We start from the raw sequence: 23,819 nt of genomic DNA, 5'->3' as shown, positions 1-23,819 counted from the left end.
TCTCTCTCTCTCCCCCCCCTCTCTCTCTCTCCCCCCCTCTCTCCCTCTCTCTCTACCCTTCTCTCTCCCTCTCTCTCTACCCTTCTCTCTCCCTCTCTCTCTACCATTCTCTCTCTCTCCCTGTCACCCCCTCTCTCTCTCTCCCCCCCTTCTCTCTCTCTCTACCCGTCTCTCTCTCTACCCTTCTCTCTCTCTCTCTCTCTCTCTCTCCCCCTTTCCTCTCTCTCTACCCTTCTCTCTCTCTGTCTCCCTGTTGCCCCCCTCTCTCTCTCTCCCCCCACTCCCTCTCTCTCCCTCCCCCCTTCTCTCTCTCTCTCTCTCCCTGTCGCCCCCCTTTCTCTCCCCCCTCTCTCCCTCTCTCTCCCTCTCTCTCCCTGTCACCCCCCTCTCTCTCTCCCCCCCTCTCCCTCTCTCTCTACCCTTCTCTCTCTCTCTCCCTGTCGCCCCCCCTCTCTGTCTCTCCCCCCCCTCTCTCTCTCTCCCCTTCTCTCTCTTTCTCTCCCTGTCACCCCCTCTCTCTCTCCCCCCCTCTCTCCCTCTCTCTACCCTTCTCTCTGTCTGTCTCCCTGTCGCCCCCCTCTCTCTCTCTACCCTTCTCTCTCTCCCCCCTACTCTCTCTCTCTCCTCCCACTCCTCCATATTACATAAGTAACAGCTGACCTATGGTGGGATGACAGTGCATCCATAAAGGGAATGCGCTTCCTGCCAGGCTGGGTTAATGACGCGTGTCCATGTGGTATTTGTGCCCCATTTACCTTGACGAGCCTCCCAGCCAATCAGGCTGCGTCTTCCTGGGGGAGTTTGTGATGAGGAAGAGTTGGAGTGGAGCAGATAGACTGTATGAAGCTACTATAGGCTTGACCCCAAAAAATGTGACGCTTCGAAGCTTCAATCGTTGCCATGGTAATCAACGCTCACATCAGCAATCGATGCTTTTTTATCTTTTATATCCCCCCTCCTCCCCTCGCCTCTCTTTCTCCATATGCACAGCCGGCTAACGTGAGGTGTAGCTTCATGAGACAGTCTCTAGCTTTCTGGCTGGGCGGAGTCCTGCGGGCCAACCACTGTTTTTAACACTTTACTCCACCCCATGCGCCGTGGCGTGCACACAAACAAACGCAACTTGTTTTACCCCAGCAGCAGCAGGTAGGCAGCAGCCTCAGACAGACAGTGAGCCTGAGCTGCGGACCTGAAAGAGCTCGTGTTGTAAACATGAAACTTAACGTGCACTTCTTTCCTGATTTCAACCCAGTGTCGGTAACGCCACAAGTGAATTAAATTCAACTCGTTTGTTTATAACGTTATGAAGTAACAGCAGTGACAAATAGCCGAGAAGCAGCCGAGAATGCACAATGTTACTCTGAGTTTCTCCCCTCCCCTCCCCTCCCCGCCCTGCCCCGCAGAGACCATAGAGGCTTCGATTATCATCGATTATGATCTTACCTCCCCGAAGCGTCGACGCTCTAACACTACATTCAACATACATTTCAATTCAGAATTTTTTTCTGACCTCCGGAATACTTGCGTTCACGCTGTTTTTAACTCTGAGACGGTCAGAGTTACAAAAACATACACAGTTTCATTGGTAAAATAGCTGTTGAATTCAACACATTGCTATGATCAGAGCGAAATAGAAACAATATACACACATATTGCATAATTACAGCACGAACCGGAGCTCTGAAATGATACCTGAATTTCTGGCCTGTAATTCCGACCTCGACGATCGTTCAATTCATTTTTTACAGGTCGGACCCCATTTTCTCCTGCGTTCCGAGTTGTCTTGAATGCGGTATTCATATGTATTCAGGAGTCAGGACAGCTGAGCCCCTAGAAGCTACGACTCGCTAGTTGTGTTTGGGTATTAAGTCTCCTTCTCATTGAGCTCAGAGCCAATCAGAACGGGTCTGGAACCAATTGGAGGAGCCTGGATCCATTAGCTATGCTGTGTCAGTTTGAAGAGGCTGCAGACAGGCGGACTGCGTGACATCACTGCGTGAGTGTGTGACATCACTGCGTGAGTGTGTGACATCACTGCGTGACATCACTGCGTCTAAATTAGGGATGCCAGTGGCGACTAATTTTCCCGACATTTAAACGGAAATCTTAATGGCGACTGGTCTATAAGTAAAAAAAAAAACACACTCAGAAAACAGCCAAAACTGAGCGCAATTTAATCTATAAGTTTCGTGCGTGTATTTAAGAGCCATTTGAAACGGTTAATTACGTTCATCATAATCGTCAATATTCACAACATCTTGCGCTGTTTATGAACATTGCACATCAGAAAACATCAACAACTCACCCCAGTGTCGTGTATTCAGGCTAAATATAGTCCATTTAACTTTCGGAAGCCTTTGCGTTCAACAAAGTTGAGTGGAAGCATTTTGTGCAGTCATTCATTTCCTATCAGCTGCGTTATCTTGTGTGGCTAATGGGTTAGCTTGTCTGGCTAACATGTTAGCAGTGCCATAGCGTCCAAATGTCCTTGCGTCCACATGCCTGTGCTGAATGTCAGTCTAGTGGTTAATAGGGGTGGGAATCACTGTCACCATCCAATAGTGTTGCGATATTGCGATATGCTAGTATTGCATATATTGAGTATTGCGATTTTGCGATATCTTATGATTTATTACCTTTTTGCAACTGCAAATGATGTCTCAAAGGTACAAACTTTGTAAACATCAGTTTTATCTAATGAGATAAAGTTTCCAGTCTGTTCATCTCACTTCAATCATTTTTATTACAGCAAAATGGGATTGTCAAGCAGACAGACTGACCAACGCTGTCATAAAAACATATGTCATATGTCTCAGATTAATGGGTCATGTAGTTAATTACTTAGTGTTTACATGACCAATGAATATCTTGTGTATTAATTGACAGAAAGGTCATGGTACTGTAGGCCTGAATATCACTGACAGGCTTTTATCTGTCACTTGAACAGGCATTCAGATTAAACCATAATAGTAAATACATCCCAATCATTCAAGTTCACTCAATGGAATTGTAATCCAATGCTTTGCTCTCTGTCTCTCTGCCTGTCTCTCTCTCTCTTTTCTCTCAGGCTGCAACTAACCATTACTTTCATTATCCATTCATCTGTCCATTATTTTCTCCGTTCATCCATTAGTTGTTTGGTTTATAAAATGTCCGAAAATGGTGGAAAAAATGACGATCAGTGTTTCCCAAAGGCCAAGATGACGTCATCTAATGTCTTGTTTTGTCCACAACCCAAATATATTCACTTTACTGTCATAGAGGAGTAAAGAAAGCAGAACAAATATTCACATTTAAGAAGCTGGAATCAGAGAATTTTGACTTTTTTTCTTAAAAAAATTACTCAAAACGATGAATCAATGATCAAAATTGATTATTTTTCTGTCGATCGACTAATCGATTAATCGTTGCAGCTCTACTTCTCTCTCTCTCTTTTTTTTTAGCCGTGCCCGTGAGATTAATTCTAGGGTGTGTAAACAATGTGCTATACAAATAAACTTGCCTGCTATGCATGCTAAAAGCATAAGCAGGTGTACTATCAAACGTTTGACTTGTGTGTGCCCAAAACACACCGTGGCGCGTCACACGCGAGTCGCGATGCTCGGGCGCCGGAGTGTGCTACTCAAAATATTTTCCCAAGGTTGGCGGGTCTGCAGGTCTGCAGAGAGATGAGCAGTGTTCAGTGTTTCCCCTAGAAACATTTTCAGGCCTGGAGGTGTTTCGAAACGTACCTCGACCGTAGCGGTGGGGGCCCTCGCTGGCGACGCTAAACTTTTAGCTAACCTGTTCGCATCTATGTTCGCAATGGCATCTCAAGTATCATCATACTATTATGGGATGCAATGCAAACAGTTGTATTATGGGATGTGCGTTTCCCAGGCAACGACACACGTTGACACGTTTTGGAACAGCGCCGCACGCTGGCACAATATCCTAAAAGCTAAACGCATATTGTTTTGAATGATTTGGCATCTTCTATTACTGTCAACACTGTCAACACCAGTATTGTTGTAGAAAAGCAGAGAAAGGAGTGCGTCTTTGGTAGGCTGAGTAGTACAACGTCAAGGTGCTCTTTGGTCAGGGGTAGGACAATTGAGAGTAAAAAGAAATAACCAAGGCACTCTTGTAACCAACCAAGGCACCCTGATGAAGGCCTGTGTGCCGCAACGCGTTGGTACGTTTTTAATTCTTGCTACTATGCCTTAGCCATACAATAAAGGCTTTTTAACTTTTTTCACCTACAAGAGTGCCTTGGTTACCAGTATTGCTCTATTGTAATAATATGCCATAAAGGTTTATTGAAATTTTGGGGAGAGCAGATTTTTTTTTTTTTTTTTTTGCAATTATTTTTCTGGCCTGGCGGGGACGCCGTTGGCCTGGCGGGCCCGCCAGGCCTGTAGAATGGTAGGGGAAACACTGAGTGTTGTTGTTTACGGTCAGTGAAGTGAATGCTCGATGTCACAGAGCGCAGGCGTATCAAACCTCCGCGCGGCCCGTCTTGAAATAACTCCCTTTACGCTCAATTACATCCAAAGTAAAGCCCTGTGTGTCACAGGCTTTTTGGCCCTGCGGGGCCACCGTAGCGTGGGTGACACACATCCACAGGCATGTCATTGAGGTGAAGTCATGCGTGTGCTGTGACGATGGCCGCTCCGCCTCCGGCTCAGGAGGATGTTTTTGCCCTCTCTGCTTCCTTCCTGCCTGACCGGCTGCCGCTAAAAATACTTTTTAGCGGCCAGCGGGCGCACAAATACACACATAAATTGTATATATAAATATATCATATATATTTATATATATAAATTATATGACAATATGGGATGACGGCGTCCGGAATTAAACTTGGGGTTCACCTGCCAACGATCAGTTGTACTCGGGGACGGATTACTGAACAGGCCAACCCGGGCTGAGGGCCCAGGGGCCTGGTGCTCAGGTGGCCCCTAAGCCACAGCCCCCCCCCCCCCCCCCCCCCGATACATGACGACGCTGTCTGTCAGAGGGCTTAGTGTTTTATATCAACCCCAAAGCCCCCCTGTAATACCCTCACATTTATGTCGTTTCTAACGGGCTTTGAGCGTGTTGTTGTAGGCTGAATCCTGAGTTAAGATTCAGGTAGGGATGTATGATTGTCACAAAAACGGGAAAAAACGGACGGAATCATGGAATTTGGTGAGATTCGGTAACGGTGAACACCAACGAGCAGAGAAGATACGCTAGATGTTTTACCCCGCGCGTCAAACAAACATCACTCTGGAACCAACGTGAATGCAATCATTTGATTGATTGATTGATTGATTGATTGACCCGACGTAGAAGCGCTCGTCGTATGATGTGAGGAGGACGTGAATCACAACGCTCACCACAAATCAAGGTTAAAGCCAAATAGGATACAAAGTAGAGCGCGCACATCCACTCAAATGTGCAGGTGCTGGACAACAAGGACACAGATGAATAAAAAGTAGCGTCCGCACACTGCTGCTCTTCTTCTTCAGAGGACCGAAACGTTCAAATTAATCTACTCAACAGCAGTGTGTGGACTCTACATTTTATTCATTAAAGTCAAATAGGAGCCTTTACTCTTCGGTGGACTGAGTGAAGAGAGCCTGCCTGAGACGTGTGCAGGTGCAGGCAGGGAGATGAGGTATGTTGTAGGTGCAGGCAGAGAGATGAGGTATGTTGCAGGTGCAGGCAGAGAGAGATGAGGTATGTTGCAGGTGCAGGCAGAGAGATGAGGTATGTTGCAGGTGCAGGCAGAGAGATGAGGTATGTTGCAGGTGCAGGCAGAGAGATGAGGTATGTTGCAGGTGCAGGCAGAGAGAGATGAGGTATGTTGCAGGTGCAGGCAGAGAGATGAGGTATGTTGCAGGTGCAGACAGAGAGATGAGGTATGTTGCAGGTGCAGGCAGAGAGATGAGGTATGTTGCAGGTGCAGGCAGAGAGAGATGAGGTATGTTGCAGGTGCAGACAGAGAGATGAGGTATGTTGCAGGTGCAGACAGAGAGATGAGGTATGTTGCAGGTGCAGGCAGAGAGAGATGAGGTATGTTGCAGGTGCAGGCAGAGAGATGAGGTATGTTGCAGGTGCAGGCAGAGAGATGAGGTATGTTGCAGGTGCAGACAGAGAGATGAGGTATGTTGCAGGTGCAGGCAGAGAGAGATGAGGTATGTTGTAGGTGCAGGCAGAGAGATGAGGTATGTTGCAGGTGCAGGCAGAGAGAGATGAGGTATGTTGCAGGTGCAGACAGAGAGATGAGGTATGTTGCAGGTGCAGGCAGAGAGAGATGAGGTATGTTGCAGGTGCAGGCAGAGAGATGAGGTATGTTGCAGGTGCAGGCAGAGAGATGAGGTATGTTGCAGGTGCAGACAGAGAGATGAGGTATGTTGCAGGTGCAGGCAGAGAGAGATGAGGTATGTTGTAGGTGCAGGCAGAGAGATGAGGTATGTTGCAGGTGCAGGCAGAGAGAGATGAGGTATGTTGCAGGTGCAGACAGAGAGATGAGGTATGTTGCAGGTGCAGGCAGAGAGAGATGAGGTATGTTGCAGGTGCAGGCAGAGAGATGAGGTATGTTGCAGGTGCAGACAGAGAGATGAGGTATGTTGCAGGTGCAGACAGAGAGATGAGGTATGTTGCAGGTGCAGGCAGAGAGATGAGGTATGTTGCAGGTGCAGACAGAGAGATGAGGTATGTTGCAGGTGCAGACAGATGAGGTATGTTGCAGGTGCAGGCAGAGAGAGATGAGGTATGTTGCAGGTGCAGGCAGAGAGATGAGGTATGTTGCAGGTGCAGACAGAGAGATGAGGTATGTTGCAGGTGCAGACAGAGAGATGAGGTATGTTGCAGGTGCAGACAGAGAGATGAGGTATGTTGCAGGTGCAGGCAGAGAGAGATGAGGTATGTTGCAGGTGCAGGCAGAGAGATGAGGTATGTTGCAGGTGCAGGCAGAGAGATGAGGTATGTTGCAGGTGCAGGCAGAGAGATGAGGTATGTTGCAGGTGCAGGCAGAGAGATGAGGTATGTTGCAGGTGCAGGCAGAGAGATGAGGTATGGTGCAGACAGAGAGATGAGGTATGTTGCAGGTGCAGGCAGAGAGATGAGGTATGTTGCAAGTGCAGGCAGAGAGATGAGGTATGTTGCAGGTGCAGACAGAGAGATGAGGTATGTTGCAGGTGCAGACAGAGAGATGAGGTATGTTGCAGGTGCAGACAGAGAGAGATGAGGTATGTTGCAGGTGCAGACAGAGAGATGAGGTATGTTGCAGCTGCAGGCAGAGAGAGATGAGGTATGTTGCAGGTGCAGACAGAGAGATGAGGTATGTTGCAGGTGCAGGCAGAGAGATGAGGTATGTTGCAGGTGCAGGCAGAGAGATGAGGTATGTTGCAAGTGCAGGCAGAGAGATGAGGTATGTTGCAGGTGCAGGCAGAGAGATGAGGTATGTTGCAGGTGCAGACAGAGAGATGAGGTATGTTGCAGGTGCAGACAGAGAGATGAGGTATGTTGCAGGTGCAGGCAGAGAGATGAGGTATGTTGCAGGTGCAGGCAGAGAGATGAGGTATGTTGCAGGTGCAGACAGAGAGATGAGGTATGTTGCAGGTGCAGGCAGAGAGATGAGGTATGTTGCAGGTGCAGGCAGAGAGATGAGGTATGTTGCAGGTGCAGGCAGAGAGAGATGAGGTATGTTGCAGGTGCAGACAGAGAGATGAGGTATGTTGCAGGTGCAGGCAGAGAGATGAGGTATGTTGCAGGTGCAGGCAGAGAGATGAGGTATGTTGCAGGTGCAGACAGAGAGATGAGGTATGTTGCAGGTGCAGACAGAGAGATGAGGTATGTTGCAGGTGCAGACAGAGAGATGAGGTATGTTGCAGGTGCAGGCAGAGAGATGAGGTATGTTGCAGGTGCAGACAGAGAGAGATGAGGTATGTTGCAGGTGCAGGCAGAGAGATGAGGTATGTTGCAGGTGCAGGCAGAGAGATGAGGTATGTTGCAGGTGCAGGCAGAGAGATGAGGTATGTTGCAGCTGCAGGCAGAGAGAGATGAGGTATGTTGCAGGTGCAGACAGAGAGATGAGGTATGTTGCAGGTGCAGACAGAGAGATGAGGTATGTTGCAGGTGCAGACAGAGAGATGAGGTATGTTGCAGGTGCAGACAGAGAGATGAGGTATGTTGCAGGTGCAGACAGAGAGATGAGGTATGTTGCAGGTGCAGACAGAGAGAGATGAGGTATGTTGCAGGTGCAGACAGAGAGATGAGGTATGTTGCAGGTGCAGACAGAGAGATGAGGTATGTTGCAGGTGCAGACAGAGAGATGAGGTATGTTGCAGGTGCAGACAGAGAGATGAGGTATGTTGCAGGTGCAGACAGAGAGATGAGGTATGTTGCAGGTGCAGACAGAGAGATGAGGTATGTTGCAGGTGCAGGCAGAGAGATGAGGTATGTTGCAGGTGCAGACAGAGAGAGATGAGGTATGTTGCAGGTGCAGGCAGAGAGATGAGGTATGTTGCAGGTGCAGGCAGAGAGATGAGGTATGTTGCAGGTGCAGGCAGAGAGATGAGGTATGTTGCAGCTGCAGGCAGAGAGAGATGAGGTATGTTGCAGGTGCAGACAGAGAGATGAGGTATGTTGCAGGTGCAGACAGAGAGATGAGGTATGTTGCAGGTGCAGACAGAGAGATGAGGTATGTTGCAGGTGCAGACAGAGAGATGAGGTATGTTGCAGGTGCAGACAGAGAGATGAGGTATGTTGCAGGTGCAGACAGAGAGATGAGGTATGTTGCAGGTGCAGACAGAGAGATGAGGTATGTTGCAGGTGCAGACAGAGAGATGAGGTATGTTGCAGGTGCAGACAGAGAGATGAGGTATGTTGCAGGTGCAGGCAGAGAGATGAGGTATGTTGCAGGTGCAGACAGAGAGATGAGGTATGTTGCAGGTGCAGACAGAGAGATGAGGTATGTTGCAGGTGCAGACAGAGAGATGAGGTATGTTGCAGGTGCAGCCAGAGAGATGAGGTATGTTGCAGGTGCAGACAGAGAGAGATGAGGTATGTTGCAGGTGCAGGCAGAGAGATGAGGTATGTTGCAGGTGCAGGCAGAGAGATGAGGTATGTTGCAGGTGCAGGCAGAGAGATGAGGTATGTTGCAGCTGCAGGCAGAGAGAGATGAGGTATGTTGCAGGTGCAGGCAGAGAGATGAGGTATGTTGCAGGTGCAGACAGAGAGATGAGGTATGTTGCAGGTGCAGACAGAGAGATGAGGTATGTTGCAGGTGCAGCCAGAGAGATGAGGTATGTTGCAGGTGCAGACAGAGAGAGATGAGGTATGTTGCAGGTGCAGGCAGAGAGATGAGGTATGTTGCAGGTGCAGGCAGAGAGATGAGGTATGTTGCAGGTGCAGACAGAGAGATGAGGTATGTTGCAGGTGCAGACAGAGAGATGAGGTATGTTGCAGGTGCAGACAGAGAGATGAGGTATGTTGCAGGTGCAGACAGAGAGATGAGGTATGTTGCAGGTGCAGACAGAGAGATGAGGTATGTTGCAGGTGCAGACAGAGCGATGAGGTATGTTGCAGGTGCAGACAGAGAGATGAGGTATGTTGCAGGTGCAGGCAGAGAGATGAGGTATGTTGCAGGTGCAGACAGAGAGATGAGGTATGTTGCAGGTGCAGGCAGAGAGAGATGAGGTATGTTGCAGGTGCAGACAGAGAGATGAGGTATGTTGCAGGTGCAGGCAGAGAGATGAGGTATGTTGCAGGTGCAGGCAGAGAGATGAGGTATGTTGCAGGTGCAGACAGAGAGATGAGGTATGTTGCAGGTGCAGGCAGAGAGATGAGGTATGTTGCAGGTGCAGACAGAGAGATGAGGTATGTTGCAGGTGCAGGCAGAGAGAGATGAGGTATGTTGCAGGTGCAGGCAGAGAGATGAGGTATGTTGCAGGTGCAGACAGAGAGATGAGGTATGTTGCAGGTGCAGGCAGAGAGATGAGGTATGTTGCAGGTGCAGACAGAGAGATGAGGTATGTTGCAGGTGCAGACAGAGAGATGAGGTATGTTTTATTGTATTTTCCCCGCATTGTTTAACAGTTGCTGTCTTTTGAAAGGCAAATAATGCACTAACCAAAATATTTGTCCAAAATAATAAATAAAATAAACCAAGTCTGACAGTATTTATTTATCTTTGGAACAAAACATAGTCAGGCTGAAGCCTGCAGGATCTATCGACAAGGCTCTTTTGATTAACTAAATTATCTTAGTTTTTTTTACCAGTTTGTGTATTCTTTTTCTACATTTATTTTGGATCACCTGTTCCACCGTACCACCAGTCTTTTGCTAAAAGTGAATTAGAAAAATGAAAATAAATAATCCATGCTTAGATTAACTTCGATTGAAATTGCAGGAATACTTAAGTTGATTTTTACTATTTAAATGTTTTACCAGTTAAATAATTTATTTCATATTTTCATTATTAACTTTTTATCTAACTTAACTTTTAGTGTAAATTTAGACTAACTTTTAGTGACCCCCTAGGAGAACTATAACGAATGTGGGTAATACATTTTAGTGTTATCGTCAACTGTGTCATAATCCATGCCATTGCCTATTCGTTTTATTATGCCTCCGCCGGCGATAGCCAGGACGGAGGCATTATGGATCCGGGTTGTCTGTACGTATGTCCGTCCGATGTTCGTTAACGCGATATCTGAGGATCATGTGACCAGCCCTGGCTGACAGACAGACAGAGGCAGGGTGAGGTCATGTGACCAGCCCTGACTGACAGACAGACAGAGGCAAGCTGAGGTCTCGTCTTCTGCTCTCGTGATTTGCAGCTCCTTCTCCCAATAATTAAATTATGTTTCCCAACACAGATGCTCTCTCACCTGTGTGTGTGTGTGTGTGTGTGTGTGTGTGTGTGTCTGTGTGTGTGTCTGTGTGTGTGTCTGTGTGTGTGTGTGTGTGTGTGTGCCTGCCTGTCTGTCCTGGCTGTCCTGGCTGCATGTGGAAACGGGGCATGTTGTCCTGGACACATAGTTGACATTCCGTGAAGCTGAGGTTGTTCTGGCTCCTCTCCAGCTCTGCACAGCAGTACACATCAGGCACACTGTACACTACACACAGGGTTTGACAGCAGTACACATCAGGCACACTGTACACTACACACAGGGTTTCTCAACTGATGGGTCGGGACCCAAACATGGGTCGCGGGGCCGTTTTGAGTGGGTGGAGATGCTCCTCTTTCCATAAAGCAGCGCACGGCCTACTATGGAAAAGGCCCAGCCTGCTCTGCCTCTGATTGACTTGGTTAGCCTGCTCTTTTACCCTAAGCAGCTGCTATAGTAGGCAGTAGGCACCGTGATAGACCGTTGGCACCGGTATACCATGCATCACTACTAACTGCCATGTTTGCTTTGAACGCTCATGTGAGATATAACTAGGGCTGCCCCCCTCCTGATCGATTGGTCGGTCGACGTGCTCTTGGTCGACGAGATTCACGTCGGTCGAACAATCGCTGGTGTTCATAATTTCATAGGAGAGATTCAATTTATTTCATAACAAGAAAAGCGATCCGGAACGAAGTAACGCGCCCCGGAAGCAAGTTACAACACGGATCTTTTCTAGAAGCACACAGGAAGTGAGCAAGGCTAGAGACAGGCTAACCATAGTTAGCAGGCTATCTGAAAGGAGAGCAACCAGCAGAGCGATGGAATTAACAATGAAATGGCTCAGCTACACTCCAACTCCGGTAATGTTAGACAGACTTATAAGATGTTACTGGAATAAATCGCAAAAGCTGTCTATCTGTCCTTTCTGCCAACTAATTTAACATGCCAAGTGTGCTAACGTTACATAACCATAACCATCGCACACACAACTCAAAGCTGTTTCCCATTAGCTGAATATGGCCAGGTGTTGCACAGCACGCTCACTGATCAGTCTGTCCATTCCGGTAACGTTACAATGCTGCAAATAGCTTTTATTTATAATTATCAGCTATCAGGTATAGTGCGCTCAGTAGTCAGTACACTGCACAAAATAAGAAAAAAAAAAAAGTACACTGCAAAAAATAAAAACAAAAGTACACTGCAATTTTTTTGTTTTTTCTTAGACCGCGTTTCGACCAATCGATTGGTCGGAGCTGTAGTCGATTTCTGGTCGACCAGGATAATCTTTGGTCGAGGGCAGCCCTAGATAGAACACACTAACTGCCATGTTTGCTTTGAACGCTCATGTGAGATATAACACGACCTGGTTTTCACACACACACACACACACACACACACACACACACACACACACACACACACACACACACACACACACACACACACACACACACACACAGCAAGCATGAGGAGGGGGAGGAAGTAAAGCAGATGACGTTTAAACCCTGGGGGGGGGCATGGTGTGATGTCAGCGATGATGTCATAGATGTGCTGGGTATCAGCTGGCTCTCTGCACACAGCCTGCAGCTCCATACACAGCTTATGATGATGTCTCCCCAATTGTACTTTGCCAATTATTCCCCCTGCTGCTGCCCAAAAAAAGAACAAATATTTGTCAAGAAAAATGAGCAAGTCTATTTGTAGTATTAGTTGCTGCAATGTCTCCAAGTGTCTTTTTAATTTGGTGGGTTTCATACTGTCCACTGCCCGTAGTGCCTGTTGTCCCGTAGTGACAACAGAATACACACGCAGGTGTGTATTAGCTAAGGTTCTTACTAGGGATGTCAACGGTTAACCGTTAATCGATTAACCGTCGCTAACGTCGTTGTTCGGTTATTGCTGTCGGTCTATCAGTTAACACATTGAATGCCAGCCATGTTTTCATTCCTGTAGGTAAGTTGTGCCAGGGGTGTTTTTGACGATTCTGGCTCATTTTAGAAGAGCCGAGGATTCTTTTCTGTTAAGAATTCATGAACACCAATCATCTAAAAATAACTAATAGAATGTGTGCTTTCTCTGTCTAAAAGAGTTAGTTTGCAGAGTTAGTAGTTATGTAGATATTAGCCGTTGAGTACAGCATGGTTTCAGCGTCTGGAAATTTATTCAGAGATAAATGGCTTTTTGTGAAACAGTCACTTTAACCATTCATTTTTGGCATCAGTAAGACCGTCAGACATTCTAAACAATAGTTTTGAACAGTAATTTCCTCCATAACAACAGGAAACACCCCTCTCATTCAAACTCCTCCCTCCGTGTGTCTTCTCCTCCTTCCTCCTGGCTGTACAGCGGGCGTGTCAGAAGCGCTTTTGCTGCTGCCTGCCTGTGTGCCTGCCTGCCTGCTTGCCTGCGTGCAGACGCTCCTTGTGCGAGTCAAGATGGGCCGGGGAATGCGTGGGCGATGGGCAGATGTTGATTCTGGCCTTTCTGAGGTGTTTCAAAGTGTGTTTCACCTATGATCTATTTTGCAAATCGCTCTCCGCTCTCTGTGTGCTGCTGCCGGTGCGCGGCCGCTCTCAGGCAAGACAAGTCTTGAATGGATTACTGTAAAATCGCCACGGCATTTCCTTGAACGGCTTGGTCCCGCGGCAGTTTTTTCTTTGATTTCGGTCGTCTGGGGGAGCACTGTCAACACTTAGTGGGTCGGTAAAATAGATTATACACATTATCTTGCTCCAATAGTGATCTCGAAGATGTAAAAGTTGTTGATTGATGTCCCACCGTCAAAAAAAAAAAATGTTTATGTAAGACGAGTAAACTCGGCTCTGGCACTTAAGCGTTGGATTATGTAAGACGAATTATTTCGGCTATGGCACTTAAGGTGTTAATATAATTTTTTTTTTTTTTTTTTTTTTTTTTAACTGCTGTGAAAAACTAATTTTGTTCAATTGTTGGCAGCAAATCGAAATAGGCTATATTTTGTTTAAGTTTTTATGCTGCAAAAGACAGTAGGCCTAATGTGAAAAAATCAAAAGAAATAACAGATTGTTGTTGTTGTAATGTTTACATAAACAGGAAATAAAGCTCTCAAAAATATATTTCCTTGTCATCCATATAAGAGCCAGAATGATTTTGGAATGATTACCTGATCAAAATGTGGCAATAAACTTATAAATTTCAGCAAAGCCAACAAAAAATAAAGGCATAATTCTAACACAAAAAGCATTAACATTTCAGCATCTAAAATAAACACGCCTTGTTTGGGCATGAGCTCATTGAGTAAATAGACAATTTTTTTTTTTTTTTTTTTTTTAATATTAAAAAATTATGAATTAACCGATAGGTTAATCGATTATTAGCGTCGGTTAATCGAAAGTGAAATTAACCGAAAATTGACATCCCTAGTTCTTACCTACATGTGTATGTAGGGTGGGGGGCATAATTTGTGATCATAACATGTATAACTAACGTTACTTGCTGGTCTAACCAGAGATGGTGAACAGAGTGCAGCCAGACTGCAGCCCAGAGGGAGCGCTTGTAATTTACCCCGGTGTGCACTGAAACTGGCACGAGCGGGCAGAGTTTTTTCTTTCATTTTTCTTTTCTTTCATAAAAATGAATGGTGTTACCGGTGGGCATGTTATGTAATTGGTGTATGCCCCACCACCGTGTGACACCGACTACCGCGGCAAGCCTAGTGTGCCCTAGAGAGCTGCGGGGGCCTGAAATTTCGGCCCGAGCCCTCCCCGGCCCGTGACATGCAGACCCGTGCCCGATCCAGCCCGTTGCGAGGCCCGAAGCCAATATTACGATATAATGACACATCTCTCTCCCTCTCTGTTCCGTGTGCTGCGTCGCCGCGCGGCCGTCCTGCGCAGCCTCTCTCTGTCTGTCTCTCTATTTGACTCTCTCTCTCTCTCTCTCTCTGTGTTCGGGAGCTGTCCGCTCGCTGTACATGGACGGACACGGCACAAACGGCTTGTTTCTCTCTATCTCTCTTCGGGAGCTGTCTACAGCTACTAACGTCACGTGAGGGTCTGTGTGTGACTGTGTGGCTGGGGGAGTGTCTGTGCACTCCTCCTCTTTGTCTGACTGTGCTCTGCTGTGTAAAATCAAGCGAGTACGCTAATACAACATTATTTAATTGAATTATTGAAACGGCCCGACCCCGGACCTATTAATTAAAATAAAATAAAAAACAAGCCCGGCCTCGGCCCGTTTTGGTCGGCCCGAGGGGCCCGTGAGGGTACCCTCGGGTTTGCAGCTCTCTAGTGTGCCCCCACAGCTGGTCATCATAGGAACCAGGATGGTGGTGTTGATTCTCGGTATGTGGCTGTTAGGGCGGTCAATCTTCCTCAATAATCCAATTCGATTTTCAGTCCTTTTATTATTTTAATATTCGATTTTTATTAGATTTTTAATTCATTTTAAATTTTACTCATCGACTTCTATAAATCCTAATCAGCATGTTGTTGTTATGTAGCGTTCTGTCCACTAGAGGGCAGTCCAACCACTCAAATATCCCGTTGTAACCTGTAACATTGACCACTGAATGAGATAGATTACATGATTGAATTAAACTACATGAGATAGATTACATGAAAAGATTAAACTCGTGTCCCATCCATCTGTGGTCAAGGCGATCTTTTCTTCACTGATTTATTTTTATTTTATATATTTCCCCCCATTTTTTATCCCATTTTTATCCTCCCATTAGTGTTAATTTTTAATTGATTTATCCTGGTTGCTGCTCCACCCTCTGCCGATCTGGGGAGAGCCGAAACTGGCTCCATGCTTCCTCCGAGACATGGGCAGTTAGCCAGCCGCTTCTTTTCACCTGACAGGGGAAGCTTCACCGGTAGGACATAGCACGTGGGAGGATCACGCTATTCCAACGAGTTCCCCTCCCTCCAAACAGGCCCCCCGAACGACCAGATGAGGCACACTTCAGCGACCAGGATATTGCATGTTTCTGGTGAGGGGTTCCTATATGAAGGAAACCCCCAGGGGGCACCGGGAGAACATGCAAACTCCACACAGAAAGGCCCTTTTGACGACCCCACCCGGGCGGTGGGCACTCGAGGACATGCGGACGGGCACGCACTCCTTCAGTGCTCACAGCGTCCCAGTTGGGAATCGAACCCAGGACCTTCTAGCTGTGAGGCGACCGCGCTTACCACGGCGCCACTGTGCCCCCGCACTGATAATTTTTCTGAGCCCAACTCAACCCAGCAAACGGATGTATTACTGCATGACTCACTGCGGGTTAAAATTGACTTTTTGTAGGCACATTATGTTAATTTAAAACAGGTTTTGATGCAAATGTTTTCTTTATTTCCTCTTTGGTACTTGTGGTATTTCGGATCACACACACACAAAAAACGTTGCAATGGTACTTTTATTTTGAAAGTTGTAATGGGAGTTTTCCTTTCTATTCTCGCCGACTTGACAACTGTCCTCAAACTTTTAGCGTGTTGTTGTCTTTGATGTACTTGATGTAATGACTGTACTTGTCTGTATTATTCATTGTGCCTTCACTGCCTTGGTATCAGAAATATCTATTGTATGAAGAATGACTTAGCTATTTGACTGCTTTTGCCTCTTCCTCAGTTTTTCATTGGATTTGTGATGATGAACCTTACAATATTGATGGGTTCCACCTAGGGATGTTCATCAGTTATCGAAAATCGATAATTGATCGTTAAGGAATGGAATCGATCATGTGGAATTTTTATCGATTTTGTTATTATTATTATTATTATTATTTTATTTATTTTGCGGACTAGGTTTGGGTGGAATTCGTTCCTCCTCGCCCCACTCCATTGCACAGCTGACTAACGTGAGGTGGAGCTTCATATAGTCTCTAGTTTTCTGGCTGGGCACGGGCCTTTGTGCCAACAAAACTGTTTTAAACATGGGGAATTCACACCGGCATGCGCCGGGGACAGCAGAGTGTTGGAGAGGAGACACATTGAAATAAAGAGTTCATTGAGGAGAACACGTTGTCTTTCGTATTTTCTGCCATAGGCATTCATTTTGTAAAAAAATTAAAATAAAAAATAAATAAAAATAAAAAGAAAATTATTATTAATATAATCGATAATTGATCGTTAATTTTCCCCGATTTTCGATTATGGAAATTTTTCAAAATGAACATCCCTAGTTCCACCACATGCATGCGAGTTGATGCGGGAGTGATTAATTATGCATGACGTCATTAATAACTTAGACGTAGATTAGCAACTTGTTAGCGTGTTTGTTGAATACCAATGCAATTCAATTGTGTCACAAGGCTGTATTGGGCTACTTGAGTGCTCCTAATTGTCTCCCAGTGCAGGGAGAGAGTCAGGCGAGGGAGCCTAGTGCAACGTTAATGCACTGCGTGCTCAGGAGATTATATTGTGATTCAGTCAGACTCACAAAGCTCACAGAAATACAGCATACATAATGATAGTCCAGGTTGTCCTAAAAAGGATGTAGCGTAAATCCTCTAATAGTGACCGGGGCCTTTATTTACTGGGCCTTTGTTGGAGGCAGGCCTATATTAGAGTAGAGGCCTTTATTTCCTAATATTAAACTCTCATGGACATACTCCTTTAATTTCCTGACTTTTATTGCAAAAATATTACAGAAAACCAAACCCAAAGCAAATAAATTAACTTCACAGTTACGGTAAGTTGTCTTAATAACAATCAGATCACTAAACTAAAATACCACAGGTATTAGCAAAATATAACATACACACATAACAACAAAACAAATGCCAGACTGGCCAGTTTTCAGCACAGTCAATAAGAATCAGATTCAGCTTCACAGTGACCTCACAGTGAAAATACGCCCTGTGCCAACAAAACAAATCAGAGAGGCCTGTATTGGAGGCAGGCCTTTATTTGTCCGTGCAGACCGTGGCCCCGGCCATTATTAGATGCCTTTACTGGAATAGAGGCCACTATTAGAGGATTTATGGTATATCATTTTACTGTGCAGGCATTATTGCACAAGGAGACCAGACAGAGCAAAAATGGGGGGAAATGGCTTGTGCGCCAGAGGGGGCGCCAGAGGGGTTCTCCACGATGTCGTGCAATGAGTGTTTTCAATTAGCTCGCGTGGGTCTTCGATGGAGCTGCTACCAAACTATTTCAGTACCTGGTACCAGTAGAGCCGATACCATGTGGTGGAAAAGCACCTTAAACCAAAGCTTTTCCACTTGTTTGGACCAAAGACAGCCAACTGTGGGTGTGAAGCTTGTAGTTTGGCTGTCCAGTAATCTATCAAACTGTCCAGTAATCTATCAAACTGTCCAGTAATCTGTCAAACTGTCCAGTAATCTATCAAACTGTCCAGTCATCTGTCAAACTGTCCAGTAATATATCAAACTGTCCAGTAATATATCAAACTGTCCAGTAATCTATCAAACTGTCCAGTAATCTATCAAACTGTCCAGTAATATATCAAACTGTCCAGTAATATATCAAACTGTCCAGTATCAAACTGTCCAGTAATCTATCAAACTGTCCAGTAATCTATCAAACTGTCCAGTAATCTATCAAACTGTCCAGTAATATATCAAACTGTCCAGTAATCTATCAAACCGTCCAGTAATATATCAAACTGTCCAGTAATCTATCAAACTGTCCAGTAATATATAGGGATGGGTACCGAACTCGGTACTTTTACAGGCACCGACCGAAAGTGGGCGGCACTACCGAGTATCAGTTCACATGACATTAAACGGTACCTCATTTCGGTACTTGAACGCATCTGAGTAAGAGAGTGGGTAAAATAGAAATTCCGACGGAACCTTAAGGCAACACGCGAGAGCGCGTTACGTCAGTACGTCAACGTCACTCTACCTGAAACGTCAACAAACGGGACCAGCCGAAAATGTGGCTACACTTTCCCAAGATAGACTCAGACAACACTGGGTGATGTGAATTGCAAAGCTGGCCAGGGAAACACCTCAAACTTGAGGAAGCATGGTCAAACACAAGATATATTTACAGTAGCTAAATGCTGAAGACTAACGTATTACCGTAGATAGGCTGAGGGTGAATGAAGCAGGCAGCGCACCGCAGCTAACGTTAGCAGCACCTCCTCAGCTGTAACGTTGAGAGAGGCATCGACTACAACATCAGGTAACGTTATTTAATTAGCTAGCTTTAGCTGGATAAGTTGTTTCACTGCCGTTGTGGTTGTTAGATAACGGGGCTTTTCACTGTCTTCACAACGACTGCAAAACAGAGATCCGTTAGCGTTAATGCTAACGTTAACGTTGCTGCAGTAATTGTCAAGGGTTCAACAGAACGTATTTCCTCAGCCTGTATAGTAGCTATCAACATGAAATAAAAAGCATTTGAGAGCTTAAACCCGTGGCTTTTTATTTGGAAGGGTTACATTTGCCGTAATCTTTATTAACATTTCTTAAAATGCATTAGAATCTTTTTATTTTTATTTTTTGGGGTTAAAGATCTTTTTTTTTTATGAACATTAGAGCAAATATAATACGAAACGCCAAAGGGTTAAGCTCTCAAATGCTTTTTATTTTATGTTTCTATGTGCTACAGAGCCTGAGATATGAAGGCTTTAGTGAATACCGACCGCTCTCTCTGAGAAGTTTGGACTTTTTTTTTTTTACAACAATTTTTTTTTGTTATTAGAGCGTGTACCGAATTCCAGGTACCGGTATCGGTTCAAATGTGAACGGTACCCATCCCTAGTAATATATCAAACTGTCCAGTAATCTATCAAACTGTCCAGTAATATATCAAACTGTCCAGTAATCTATCAAACTGTCCAGTAATCTGTCAAACTGTCCAGTAATCTATCAAACTGTCCAGTAATCTATCAAACTGTCCAGTAATCTGTCAAACTGTCCAGTAATCTGTCAAACTGTCCAGTAATCTATCAAACTGTCCAGTCATCTGTCAAACTGTCCAGTAATATATCAAACTGTCCAGTAATATATCAAACTGTAATATATCAAACTGTCCAGTAATATATCAAACTGTCCAGTAATCTATCAAACTGTCCAGTAATCTATCAAACTGTCCAGTAATCTATCAAACTGTCCAGTAATCTGTCAAACTGTCCAGTAATCTGTCAAACTGTCCAGTAATCTATCAAACTGTCCAGTCATCTGTCAAACTGTCCAGTAATATATCAAACTGTCCAGTAATATATCAAACTGTCCAGTAATCTATCAAACTGTCCAGTAATATATCAAACTGTCCAGTAATCTATCAAACTGTCCAGTAATCTATCTTGCCAGTCATCGCGCCACTTGGCCTCCAGACTCTCATTTCATAGCAGCAGTGGGTTTGGAAGTGTTGGTGGTAAATCCAGGGATCTCGCTGTAGCTTAGTGTTCAGTGACCTGTAGACCGCTCCCTCGTGGTCGCTGGTTCCCACGGTGTCAGAGGGGGGGGCCACAGTGTGGGGGGCGTGGTTAAGGCAGATCAGACGGTGTGGGGGGCGTGGTTAAGGCAGATCAGACGGTGTGGGGGGCGTGGTTAAGGCAGATCAGACGGTGTGGGGGGCGTGGTTAAGGCAGATCAGACAGAGAGTCACGATGTGTTAGTCACTCTCAGGTCACCTGTCTGTCGCTCCTCTGCCCTCAACTGCCCCCCCCCCCCTGCCTTTCCCAGGAGGCTTTGCAGCCTGTCACCACCCCCTTGACTCCAGATTGACCTATCAGTGTCTTGTGTTAAATCTCCTCTGAAAACACACTTTGTTGACATGGTCTCCTGTAGAAACGTCTCATTCCACCTTCATCTCCAAGGAGATGGGCTGAAAGGTTTTGGTGCTGCTGGTCCCAGTGGCCAGTAACAGAACAGTCAATCTGGGAACCCAGAGTTTATTTTTATTTGAAAAATAGACTCTGGGACAGCCCTACTGTTTTCCCCAGCTTCCTGTACAGCGCGCCTCTCCTGCCTCCATCACTTCCTTTTCCGTGTCCGTGCTCCACTGTTTACAGTCTAAATAGCAACTTGCACCGTGACTTTACAGTCATTTTCCACTGTTGTTGTAAGACGAGTTGACGTCTTCTATGCAGTGTGTTTATGCCTTAACGTTATTAGCAAATAGCCGAAACGGACGCGGGAAAGTGGAAGTGACGGAAAAGTTATGCGTTAATGCATAAACACACTGCATAGAAGACGTCAACTCGTCTTAAAACAACAACCGGTCCCAGTGGCCAGTAACAGACCAGTGTTTGCTGCTATGAAAGGTTCTGGTGGTGCTGGTCCCAGTGGCCAGTAGGGGTGTCAAAAATAATCGATTATAAGATGCTTCACGATGCGGACCTGCAAGATTCTGCATCGATTCACAAATGTCAAAAATCGATTATTATTATTATTATTATTATTATTATTATTATTAATTTTATTTTATTTTATAATAAAATAAAATATAATGGAAGTACATGCAGTTGTTTATTTTAATTATGGATCATAATACAATGCAATTCCAAATGCACTTTTATTTTAAAAGTAGCCACACAGTGAGAAAAAAGAAAGTGAGAAAAAAATCATGTATTCGGGAAAAAAAGTGATGCATCGATTTGAGATGCATCGAGATGCATCGATAATCGTTATCGAATCGAATCGTAGCCCTCTGAATCGTAATCGAATCGTGAGGCCAGTGAATATTCACAGCCCTAGGCCAGTAACAGACCAGTGGACACTGCTATGAAAGCAAAGCAGCAAACAAGACAAAGCATGAAGTAGCATCAGACTCCTCACAGGCTTTCATTCAAATCGTTTCATTAACACTGCTTCAGTCTTGTTGTTGTTGTTGTTGTTCTCGTCCTCCTTTTCCTCATTTCCTTCCTTCTTCAACTTATCCTTCTCCTCCTATAATAGTATTAAAAAATCGAATCGAAATCGAACATCTAATATTGAGAGAAAAAATCTGAGATTATTATTATTTTTTTGCTGATCCGAAAAATCCGCGATCCGTGGCTCAAAATCCGTCACGCGATCCGAATCGTGGGTTTTCTGATCCGTGCCAGCCCTACAATTCAGTAGGTGGCGCTAATGCAAACATTTAAGGATGCCAACAGGCCATAAAACACCGAAGAAGAAGCTAAGAAAAAGGAAGTGCTGTGTGCAGTCAAGCTAAATGAAATGGAATTAGATTCATTCAAACGGTAATGACTCCTGTGGGGGATCGGATCATCAAGAAGATAAGAACGGGCCTGATGGAACCCACTGCATTGAAACTAATACTGCATGATGCTCTCAGGTGACATCCAACACTATCGCATTGATTTCCAGTCATCAGAGTTGAATGTTTCTGTGATCGTCTGTGTTGTTTTGAAGCCTCCAGAGAGTTTTGTTAATCTCACCCGAACAATCTGGAGGTTTTCTCTCTTCAGTTTGTGCGTCGCCATTCTCAAACAAACACCAGTTAAACGAGCGAATGCGTGCTGTATTGCATTGTGGGTGAGAGGGTGTTAATTGAAAACACAACAGTGATCCAATCAGAATGCCCCGTCAAGTCAACTCTTGGAAGTTCCCCCAGTCTTATTGCATTGGTTTGTGACCATTGATTTTCCCCCCCCTTATATTTCACTCTGAAATCAGACTTTGGGATTTTGAATCGACACAGACACATCTTATTGAATACCTCTCTAACCTGTGTGTGTGTGTGTGTGTGTGTGTGTGTGTGTGTGTGTGTGTAGGCCCAGATAGCCTTCCTGCAGGGGGAGAGGCGGGGTCAGGAGAATCTGAAGAAAGACCTGGTGAGACGCATCAAGATGCTGGAGTACGCACTCAAACAGGAGAGGTGAGCTGACACACACACACACACACACACACACACACACACACACACACACACACACACACACACACACACACACCAATACATAAGCTTACATCGGAAAACTGTGTGTGTAATATTGCTGCAATATTGCAGAAAAACCACACGGGGCATATGAGCCTGCAGTGATTTCAAACACACACACACGCACACGCGCACGCGCACAAACACACACACACACACTGGGCTAATTTTTCACTGCATTCAGGTTTCCCATAAGCACCAGCTGTCAGCCAGACATTCAAACATTTCTATCTGCCTTCTTTCTGACTGTCACACTGACACAACAGTGCTGTGATAAACAATGTGTTTACCTCGGTTCACCTAGTTTCTCCCACGGCGCACAGCCGAGGGCATCACATACCACATTCAGGTCATGCAGTCATTCAGAGGTGTGGCTTTGTGAGACAGCCACCCAGCTGGGTGGTGTTTGGACCTCCGGGCCAATCACGGTGCTTAAACACGGCAAACTCCACTCAACTGGGACGCCGAGCGTTTCTGTCTCTCCACCATGTTGACTGCTTCTGACTAGGGAGGTTAAGGATTCATCGACATTCGATGAATCGATCGTTAAGAATTTGATCGATCAAACTAGATGTTAACCGATTCATCGACAATGTACGCTATGTTCTATATTCTCATTTTTATTTTCTTTGCTGAAATGATTTAACACCACAAGGGCAAAATGTAACTGTCACTGCTCATACAGAGGAAGAAGAAAGCTAAGCTAGCAGACAGAAAGTCCAGGGTGGAGAATTACACCCAAAAAGACAACGGTCATCATTGTAAACATTGTAATACAATGTTGAAATATGTCACGTCCACAAGCACAATGACATCAACTTGTTGGGTCGGCCTAAAGACAGGTGTAAAAGCCTGCATTTTCTATTTTCTATTTTGTACGTCAAACGCAGTTTTTAATGTAATGATTACTAATGAATAATTAGTCATCATTAATTGCTCGTTAACATGACCAATTCATCGATTAAGGAAATTCATACAAAATTGCATCCCTACCTCTGTGACCACAGGGAACATGTTAATGTTTTGAATCCCTAAGCATCTGGTAATAAACCAATGCAGCTGATGGCGGTTTGCTCTAGTTGCTCTAGTCTAGAGAGGTCTGATCACAGTGCTT

General features: G+C 45.2%; 1 protein-coding gene across 1 annotated transcript in view; it reads left to right on the top strand.

Annotated features, from left to right (window-relative positions):
• The window catches only part of LOC310774662 (striatin-like), an 88,882-nt gene that overhangs the window by 9,282 nt on the left and 55,781 nt on the right, over nucleotides 1-23,819 (top strand). The window contains exon 2 of the mRNA XM_083634769.1: nucleotides 22,542-22,645. Within this exon, the coding sequence (XP_083490895.1) occupies nucleotides 22,542-22,645 (104 nt within the window). The remainder of the gene's footprint in view (nucleotides 1-22,541; nucleotides 22,646-23,819) is intronic.

The sequence above is a fragment of the Poromitra crassiceps genome (assembly GCF_964638095.1).
Source record: "Poromitra crassiceps genome assembly, chromosome: 4".
Classification (NCBI taxonomy): Eukaryota; Metazoa; Chordata; class Actinopteri; order Beryciformes; family Melamphaidae; genus Poromitra; species Poromitra crassiceps.
Note: the sequence above shows the minus strand (reverse complement) of the source record. Positions and strands in the feature narration are given on the sequence as shown.